The sequence below is a fragment of the Loxodonta africana genome, chromosome 18 (genome assembly GCF_030014295.1).
Source record: "Loxodonta africana isolate mLoxAfr1 chromosome 18, mLoxAfr1.hap2, whole genome shotgun sequence".
Classification (NCBI taxonomy): Eukaryota; Metazoa; Chordata; class Mammalia; order Proboscidea; family Elephantidae; genus Loxodonta; species Loxodonta africana.
In genome coordinates this window covers 25,071,456-25,081,502 of record NC_087359.1, presented here as the reverse complement: position 1 = coordinate 25,081,502, position 10,047 = coordinate 25,071,456, and the positions used below count along the sequence as shown (strand labels likewise).

Here is a 10,047-nt window from a genome sequence, read left to right as displayed (position 1 = left end):
AGGGGCCGGGGGCGGCCGCGGCGGGGCGGTGGGGGCGGAGGCCCGGGCGAATCTTTTGCATAAAAGGGGCGGTGGGGCGAGCTGCGCGACCCTCCCTAGCCGGTGGATTGCGCTCTAATCCGAGCTTGTTGTTCCACCGCCCCCTCCCCGCCGCGCGACTCCCCATGCTCCCCGCCGCCGGGGACGGCCCGGGGGGGCCCGGGGCTGCCGCCGCGAGCCGAGCCGGGGGCCGGGGCCGGGGCCCTGCCCAGGGCGCCAACGAGATTTCGCCGCGGAGCGCGCGCGCGGATCAATGGTGAGTGCCAGGCAGAGTCGGCGGGGCGGCCCGCGCGCTTTGATGTACCGGGCGGCCCTTTGAAGTTCTGGCGAGCTATTTCGGGGCGCGCTCCGCGCCGGCGTGCAGTGGAGCAGCGGGCCCGGCGCCCAGCACTCTGGGGGCTCTGCCTGGACGCCCTGAACCGAAGCCCCCTCCCCAGCGCTGGCCGGGATGGCTGGGGGCCTGGCCAGGAGACTTGGCCAAGTGACGGCGGCGGCGGAGAGGGGCAGGTTCCCCCAGGGGTCGCGCCGCTATTGCTGTTATGGATGGGAGTCAGAGTGTGAGTGTGCGCGGGAGTGCTTTTGGAAGGTGGGATGAAAGGGTGGTGGCTCCCCGCCCTCCCCGCGCGCCCTCCCTCAGCCCTCTCCCCCACCCAGCTCCTCTCCCTCCCCCTCCCTTTCACCCCTCCCTGCGCTAAGGGGCCCGGAGCGCCTGCCCTGGCTCAGTCTGCGCGCAGGATCGGCCCGAGCCCGGGCGCCCGCGTGCCGTCTCCCCGCCCGGGCCCCGCGCCCCTGGCCGCATCGGCCCCGGTTGCGGAGCGGCGGAGACTCCGCGCGTCGCCATTTCTGGACTTGGCCTCTGCTTTCCGTGGTTTTTCTGCGGGCGCCTCGGCGAGCGTGGAGCGGGGGACCGGCCCGGTTCGGTCCCGGGGCACTACCCTCACCCCCCGGGGCTCCGGGCCCGCGCTCGACAGCACTCTCGGCGAGGCTTAGGACGCGTTTGGTTTGCTTTGGGCTGGGAGGCCGGTGCGGAGGGGCTTGGCAGAGATGAGAGCCCGGCCTCGGTCCGCCTTCGTCTGCCAGGTAACGGGGCCGCCCCACCTCCCCTCCCCCGGGTACCGTGGGCGGCTGCCAGGGGCCCCTCCATTCCGTCAGCTGCGGTGCCCTGCCCGGCCGCGGAGGCCCCAGGCGGGGGCCGCGCGCACCCAACCCTGGTCGGGGAGCCCCGGCGCCTCGCCGGGGGTCGCGCCGTATCCCTGGCCCCCCCGCCCTCCTTATTTTGATCCTTCCCTTGCTAGGGAAAGAGGCTTCTTTACTGGTTAGATAAGACTTTTTTTTTTTTTAAGGCTTCAGATCGGTAGAGTTTGGGATTCTTGGTACAGGCAGTGGTAGCGTGAGACGGTTTCTGATCCGGTTTTGTAGGGTTCGCTCCCGGAGGTGGGCGGGAGGGGGGAACCGGGGCGGCGGGTCCCGAGGCTTCTCTGTTCTCTTGCAAAGTTTGAAGATCAAAGGCTAGGCTGAGTGAGTTGGTTCTGGTTTGGGGGAGACCGAGGTGGAGATGGAGTCGGATTCTTGGCTGGGGGAGGGCGCAGCGGACATTTACATCTAGGTTGGGGTGGGGGTGTTTGCCTGCTGGATCTCGGCGTCCGAGAGCCCATTCCGCCCTGTGCTGGGCGGGCTTCTGAATTTTTAAGGAGTGGAAGGGGGAGCGCAGAAGGAAGGGGGTGGAAGGGGGAATGGGAACCAGATGCCGAGGAAGGGCACGTTTGGAGCTCGAGTTATCTGTGCGGAGAGCTGAGTTGGGAAACTTACCGAAATTGGTTTCACCTGTACGCAGCCCCGCGCCTCGGAGTGGGTCGTTTGGAGTTGATGCTATCGGGGGAGGGGGAAGGAGTGGGGAGGCGTGGGCCGCGCTGCCCTGCGTGCGTGGATGCATGGGCAGAGCGGGTTTTTGGAAGGTTCTGTCTCCCACAGTCCCTACCCTCCTTCTGTCCCCCTTGCTCGCATCTCCGTTCTTCCCCATCTCCACTTCCCCGCCCCTCTCCACCCACCCCCTCCCCCCCAAAAATACTGGGAGCTCAGATTTCGCCTTTGAAAAAGCAGCGTCTGATACTTCAGATGCGCACCTCACAGATAGCTGGGTTGCTTGATTTGAATTTGAGGAGTTGAAAAGCCTGTTTACTTTCTTGCTTTGATGTTGGGTAGATCTGGTTTTGATTAGATCAATGCCCTTTTCTCTCTTCCCACCTCCCCCCTTCCTTTTCTTTCCAGAGAGGAGGCTCAGATGAGCCCCTGCTGACTTGAGAGAGAAAGAGAGACCACGCTGATTGCTGAGAGGAACTGGAAGGAAAAAAGCCCAAACTCAGTGAGAACTCCCTCACCATGAGTAGCGCTGCGTTGGTGACTCGCCTCCCGGACCCAAGCAGTAGCTTCCGCGAGGATGCCCCACGGCCCCCAGTCCCTGGGGAGGAAGGGGAGACCCCGCCGTGCCAAGCTGGCCTGGGCAAGGGCCAGGTCACCAAACCCATGCCTGTGTCCTCCAATACTAGGCGGAACGAGGATGGGCTGGGGGAACCAGAGGGGCGGGCTTCCCCGGATTCTCCTCTGACCAGGTGGACCAAGTCTTTGCACTCCTTGTTGGGTGATCAAGACGGGGCTTATCTCTTCCGGACTTTCTTGGAAAGGGAGAAATGCGTGGATACCTTAGACTTCTGGTTTGCCTGCAATGGATTCAGGCAGATGAACCTGAAGGATACCAAAACTTTACGAGTAGCCAAAGCGATCTACAAAAGGTACATTGAGAACAACAGCATTGTCTCCAAGCAGCTGAAACCTGCCACCAAGACCTACATCCGCGATGGCATCAAGAAGCAGCAGATTGACTCCATCATGTTTGACCAGGCACAGACTGAGATCCAGTCAGTGATGGAGGAAAATGCCTACCAGATGTTTTTGACTTCTGATATATACCTCGAATATGTGAGGAGTGGGGGAGAAAACACAGCGTACATGAGCAGTGGGGGACTAGGGAGCCTGAAGGTCGTGTGTGGCTATCTCCCCACCTTGAATGAAGAAGAAGAGTGGACGTGTGCCGACTTCAAATGCAAACTCTCGCCAACGGTGGTTGGCTTGTCCAGCAAAACTCTGAGGGCCACAGCGAACGTGAGGTCCACGGAAGCAGTTGAAAATGGATACAGGTAAGACTGGCAGATGCTGGGGGCGGGGTGTATTAGAAGATGATATGGATTTTGCAGATGTTTTGAGTTAAATAGGATGGATGGGTGAGTGGGTGGCTGGATGGATGAGTGGATGGATGGATGGATGGATGTGTTGCTGAGGCTGACGAAGGTCTCTTGAGAGCTAGGACCGCTGGCCTTGAACCCTTTGATCTTGCTTTTGGTTGTTTAAAAGGGGAAAAGTGATGCACACAAAGCTAAATACCTGCAGTCTTCCAGTGCTGCCTTCAAACAGTGGCATGCAGTGTTCATTAATGTGAGTTACTTATTATCCTGGACTAGAGTCTTAGAAGGGGTTGAGAAAGAGAGAGAGAGAAAGAGAGGACAGCAGCTTTTGATGCCTCTGAGTCACCAGCTCCCTAAGCACCGTTTTTGGAAGGGGTCATGTCACCATGTATCAACAGAGAGTGGAATTCATGTGGTCTGTGGTGGAAGCACAGGAAGTAATGTTTGCACCCATTGCATGTAGGGGTAAGTGGGATTTTTTGAACTTTTATGTTAAGATAAGAGCCAGCAATTGGCTTAACAACTGAGCTGGTGTTTCTCTTTGTAGAATTAGATATTTACCCAGCAAGAAAAACTTCTACCAGGGGAGACCTGTGACTTTCTTGAATGAAGGACCCTTAGCTTTATATTCTGGTGGTGTAGTAACTCAGTTTTGAAGTGCCTGCGAATCTGAGGGTCAGGCCTCAGTTGATTATCTTGTTGCTTAGTGCTGACAGAGAGAAGAGATCTTGGCCCAGGAAAACTGGGGCCCTGGAATACTTTCTGAGATTTCAAAGACAAACAGTTCTTTACAGAATGGCCAAGTCTTAAGATTCTTGACCTTTGGAGGCAACTTCTGACCTCCTGTTAGAATGAGTTTTTCCTCCTCTCTCTCCTTCTAAATATCCAAAAAGAGAATGAGCCTCTTAATTCTAGGTTATTGGTTTATGATACATAGAAGTGGTGGGTGGCTTGTTTGCTATCTGAATGGTTTATCTAGCAATCCATCCTGGACTCCTGCATGGGCCTGGGGACCCAGGAGTCCTTCCAGTAGCTGCTTATGGTGTGGCTTCTAGGGCCGGCAGGCACCAGGTGGTTGATTGTGAGCATCGTGGGTTGCCAGCCTGAACTCCCTAGCAGGCCATGGTTTAGGGGTGGCCAGGAGGGTTGACTGCTCTTGGGAAGGGGAAAGGGCTTGATCTCTACCCACCAGGGGGCGCTCTTACAGCCTCGGGAGCCAGTCTACCCACACTCAGCTGTCTGGCCCACACCTGAGTGGAAATGGGTTGGCTTTTACAAGGAAACATAGGATCCTGTGAGGAAGTTGTTTCAGCATCTTAAAGCTTATGGTTTCAGATTGTTTTGGAGGAAGATACTGGATCTGCTCTAAAGAGGCAAGGCCTCTGGGGCTGTCCTCTATTGTGTGAACATTTGGGTAAACTCTGTGCTAACCTCCTTGCCCTCCAGCTTGGTAGCTGGAGCAGACACTACTTAAGGCCTGTGGTAAGGCTGCTTCCCCAAGACCCTTCTGACAGTGGGGCTCCTGCCCCCAGTGTCAGGACCCAGCATCACCTATGTAAAAAGCACAGTGTGTGGTTTTGGATGACATCAGTAAGTAAGAGCTCTCCAGGCAGGGCCCTGATGTGACCTCTCCTCTTTTGTGGGTGCCCCTCCCCCTTCCAAAGGCTTCGGCTGGGACAGTACCAGGATTAATTAAATTTGCTGGATTTTACTCTTGGAAAACTTTTGGGTTCCCGGAGGCAGGTGCAAAAGGTCCAGAGTGTTTCTAGTGCTGCCTTCTTGGTTGTAAACTGTGGGCATCCTAGATCACAACTTTTCATTGGCCTCTTAAATTTCCATACTGGATTTTTGTTGGTTTTCTCTAACTGAAATGAAGACTTTTTCCTGGACTACGTGAAGCCCATATGCTTTAACCGTGGATATTATCAGAGAGAGTTAAGACATAGCCAAATTACCTAATTTCATCTTAATATGCAGATATTGAAGCGTATGTATAGTGTGTTGGGTATGCCTTGAGGTTCACAGGTCTGGATTCTATGTGTCCCACCACTTACTACCCGAGTCAAAGCCTTTCTGAACCCCATGTGCCCATCTGTAAAATGGGTTAGCACCATCCTCTCTGTTATAGGGTTATTATTAGGAGGAAAATAGTAAACACGAAAGCCCTTTGTAAATGGAAATGCTTTGAACAGAGATAAAGGGTCATAATTAGTATAATGAATAATGATAGTAATTGGATGTGTGAAAAGGGCAACCAGGTTAGGGTATCACTGTCAAAGAGTGACTCTTTGGTTTTAGTCCACATTTCATAAGGTTTTAGGGTATCCTCTTCTCTCGCCCTCCCTACCTTCCAGCCTTCAACTTTCTGTACTTGTCAAACTTAAGTCTGTCTTTCCAGCTAGGTTGCTGGACCTTGGAATGTAGGGATCATACCTAATGCTTAGGTTAACTCTCCCCTGCCCTTACACCCACCCACCCACACACACACACACTTGTAGTGCAAAGTACCTGGCAAATGGGACAGGCTTAATAAGTTAGTAAATGAATGGAACAGACAACTCGGGTCCTGCTGAGGCTTTCCCTCCATCAAGCTATTGAAGAGCAGGCTTGGCAGCCAGGTGCCCAGGGGACTGACCAGCCTTCCAGGGCTGTGTTTACCTTGGGCACTCAAAAGAGCCTCATTTTTAATGACTTGTTTGTCCTTACTGATTTGGTGTCAGGTTTAATATAAATAGTTGGGACGGAAGAGCAGGAATTATCCTTGGAGGGAAGGACTCTGGTTTGAGTGGTTGAGTGGGATGCCTGGGCTTTTTGATGGTTTCTATAAATAACCTAGAGCAGAAGCAACCTGTTGGGAGAAGCACGTGTCAAAAACCAACACACACACAGTGTCGAGGTGTGTGCTGAGGGGTGTATGGGGTTAGAAGCTCAGGCCAGCATTTATATTGGGAAGGAGAATACAGTGCCGGGGGCACGCAGCTCCCTGCACCCTTGCCTGTCTGCCCTGGCCCTTGCGTGTTCCAGTCCAAGGCAGCTCTCCTCTGCCTCCCACGGGGCCTCTGCTCTGGCCTCACTTAAAGTGGGGCCCAACAGATGGCCCTCTGCTGGCCCCAAGTGCTTCCTGCCCTCTCCAAGAACTCGCTGATGAGCCCCGTTTTGGGGCAAAACCATTGGAGTCAAGCTTGGCTTCAGTTATGAAACAAAATGATGCCATAGGTAAGATCTGCTGGAAGCAGGAGCCCGCAGTTAGAGGATGGAACCTCTGATGAACACAGTTTGCTAAAACACATTTGTAAAAGTTTGCCTATTTTCAAAAGACCTGGTTGCCCAGTGCTGTTTGGGGCCCATGCCCCTCACTGAGTGTCATGTGGTTTTGCCTTAGAAGATGCTGGTTGGGCAGAGCGTTCCCTTCTGGGCAGTGACCTTGGGGAGGGGATTATCAGAGGGCTCTTGGAAAGCACTAACCACAGGGTCTTAGAAGCCAATACTTCTAAGTTGCCTTGTTTTTAGAGGGGACCTAGGAGGAGGCCCTAAAGGTCAGCTCTATTGTGCTTGTGTGTGTGGCCTCTGTGCCCTGCTATTTGGGAAGAGAGCAGGGGCCACAGAATCTCACCAAGATAAGAGATAAGAATACTGTGGGAAAAAAACCCAGCCAACATTATTCTTCCCATTAGGTCCCTGGAGCCACTGCCACCTGACAGCTGAAAGCCCTTTGCATATTGAAGTTGGGAACTGGGTTTCTGGGAGCATGCCCAGTGCAACATCTCTACCATAGGCCTCTGCTCTCCGTAGGAATTTAAAATCCTTGCTGTCACTGGGAGCAAAACAGTACGGAAGAAGTAATCAAAGCATCTGGCTACAATTACCGTAGCATGGTCAAGTTTCTTTCCTTTTTTTTTTTTTTAAGTAATCACAAGAAAACAGCTCTAATCCCTTTTCTTAAAATTATGTGGCGATTTCAACCAAGTTATGGGTTCTTAAAAATTGAGTTCCTCTCTCTCCCCACAACCCATCCCCCTTCCTTTGCCACATCTTGTTATGCTTGTAGGAAAATCCAAGTACTTTATTGCAGTCAACAGAGTTAAGAGCAGTATATTCCATTTTTAATTACCGGTCACACAGTAGTCTTCTATTTTGGAAGTCAAGAGAGACCAGTTTATTTTGGGATCCATGTGCTAAAAAACAAGTGCAAAGCTGTGCAAGCACCCGCGGGATTTGAGTTAGGTGTCTTTTTTGTTGGGGAGGAAGGAATTTCTTTTGAGTCATTTTCTTGTTATAGAGGCTGAAGCATAACTCTTACTTTTCGGACATTGTTGATGCGTTAATATGACAAAGATAGCGATACTTAAGGGGTGGAAAGAGCGTTTGAGTACTATTTAAGGCTGGTTTAGCTTTTCGGATCTTATACTATTGTCTCTTAACCTAAAAAAACTTGACAGTGACCCATTTGATGGGCCTAGGTCTTTTAAGGAGTTCAGCCAGGTTTTGCACTCCTGTCACGTGTCATGGACTGCTTTCAGTGCCGCGGGGACATCTGAAAAGAAGACAGATCTGACCCTTGCCTTCATGGAGCTTACAGTCTAGTTGCACAGGACAGGCATATTCAGTATGTAAACACACACACAGTGTGTAGTTATAAGGCACGGTCAATGCTACAAAAGATATTACAAAGGCCGCTGAGAGAACAGGAGCTCTCTGTGCGGTTGGCTTTTTTTTCCACCTCAAATTGACAGTGCCCTCGTAGGACCCTTCAGAGGATGGGAGGTCTTCATGTAGGTGGCTGTTTGAACTACCGATTTTTCAGATGAATACCTCAAGTCCTGGGGGGAAGTGACTGTGACTTGCCCATGGTCCCCTAGCTGGCCAGCAGCTGAGCCAGCACCAGCTCTTGGCCTCTTGACTTTTGGTCCCTATCAAAAGTCTACAGAGCTTACTTATCACTAGGTTCCTTTACGGAGGAAGAGGCCCCGGAGAAGTTGTCTTGCCCATCCTGCTTTGAGGCAGAAGCCTGTCTAAGCACCCCAGATACCTGGGGACTTGGGCTGTTTTAGAGACTTGGGTGATTCCATTACCTGGCCCCCATCCACTCCATGAGTCCACTCCAGTCATTTAGAAGTGCTTTCTTCTTTCTGACTTTTAAAGCCCATTTCTTCTTGTTCTGCCTTTAACGGTGATGCCAGAGAGCTGTCCTCCTTGTGAGTTCCCCTTATCAGTTATGAAACTGTTCTACTGAGTTGTCCCTCAGCCTTCTCTTCTCCAGAAGAATCAACAGCCTTTCCTTTGTTCTCACTACTTTTAACTATCCTTGGTGTCGGGGAATCCTAGGTTGAGGACCTAGAAACTAGTTCTAAATCATGAAAGATCTTTTTCTCATTCAATCTTCACAAAAATTCCTGGGAGGTAGTGAGTCTTCTCATTCTCTACAGATCCAGAAATGGGGCCAGAGAGGCCAAGTGACAGTTCAGGGCCACTCGATTGAAGGTGTTTAACACATGGATTCATGTGAGATACTCTTGGTTTGCACCTTTGGCCAATTCTGTGCCTACATAACGTTCTAAGATCTGGCTTTACTAAAATTTCAGACTAGTGCAGTAGAACAGAATCAAGGTCCCCGCTAAAGTTGAGCTCTTCTAGGAGTTGAGGTGTGGGGTATATCTGGCCAGTAACCAGCGGGTTGGTCCCCAACAAGGCTCTTGGTCTTGTGTGGGCCTCAGTTGTGAGGATGAAAGGATATGATTGGGCAGTAGATATTTATTGGGCACCTACTGTGTGTGGCACTGGTCTTGGTGCTGGGGGTACAGCAATGAAGATAACAAAGACCCCTCCCCTGTAGAGCTGACAGTGTGGTTATGGCACGTGTCTACTTAGGAACGCGCCTAGCCATAGTAGGTGCTCAATCAACGGTAGCTCCTGGCTTTTATTAACGTTTCTAAACCAAGGGGGTTGGATTTAGATAATTTCTAGGTTCATTCTGGCCCCAGCATTTTATGATTCTAACGGTAACATTTCTTATTTTCTCCAACCAGAGTGCAAGCTCTTTTCTACCTTCTTTTTCATTCCCACTGCCCTCCAAATGTGGCAACAACTTCCCACTGGGTTCCCTGTCTGCCCCACCCCTCCTTATAGTCTAACCTGGTGGCATACTTTGGATCATACATGCTGCTGGAGATTTCCCCCTTCCCCCCAGTTAAGGCAGAACTCCTTGGCCCTACACTAAAGAGCTACTTCTCATCTTCTCCAGGCCTTCTTAACCTAACTAGTTAGACCCTCACTTTCCTAATCTGGGGAGGGCTTTTCACTGCCTTTCCCTTCCTTCAGTCCTGGGTGTCCTCTATTTGACACCTTGCTTCCACCTCTCTCAGGAAGCCATCCCCAACCATTCTAGCTAGAAACATCCTCGCCATCTTCTGGATTTCCTAAACCAAGTCACTCATAATCTACCTCTTTTTCTAGAAGAACTTTCAAAATATGTTGAAGGCAGCCTTTGTATTAGAAGGTAGAAAGAAAGGTTGAGTGAGAGCCAGATGAATCAATTCCATGCCCACCAGTTCCACCTGTGTGGTCTGGGGTAGGCTGCTGTACTTTGGAGGCCATGAAGAGCCTCATCTGTGAAATGGGCACAGTGTTCCTTCTCCTTCTCTCTAAAGGCGTGCCCTCCTTGTGTATCTGCCCATGGTACACTGTATATACCTTCCTCATGGTACCCCCGACACATACATTGTAGTGACCTGCCACCACAGCCATGGGTACCAGGAGACCAGAGACTGTG

The 10,047-nt window shown here is 51.9% G+C and overlaps 1 protein-coding gene across 4 annotated transcripts in view; it reads left to right on the top strand.

Annotated features, from left to right (window-relative positions):
* The first annotated feature begins 211 nt into the window (after nt 1–211).
* Nucleotides 212–10,047, top strand: part of AXIN2 (axin 2) — a 32,363-nt gene continuing 22,527 nt past the window's right edge. For 2 of the 4 annotated variants that reach the window (XM_064270858.1, XM_064270855.1), the window contains exon 1: nt 1,578–3,233. In XM_064270858.1, coding sequence (XP_064126928.1) covers nt 2,419–3,233 — 815 coding nt within the window. In that variant the 5' untranslated portion in view covers nt 1,578–2,418. Of the gene's footprint in view, nt 296–953; nt 1,120–1,577; nt 3,234–10,047 lie in introns of those variants that run through there. The other 2 variants (XM_064270856.1, XM_064270857.1) reach the window with 2 other exon arrangements.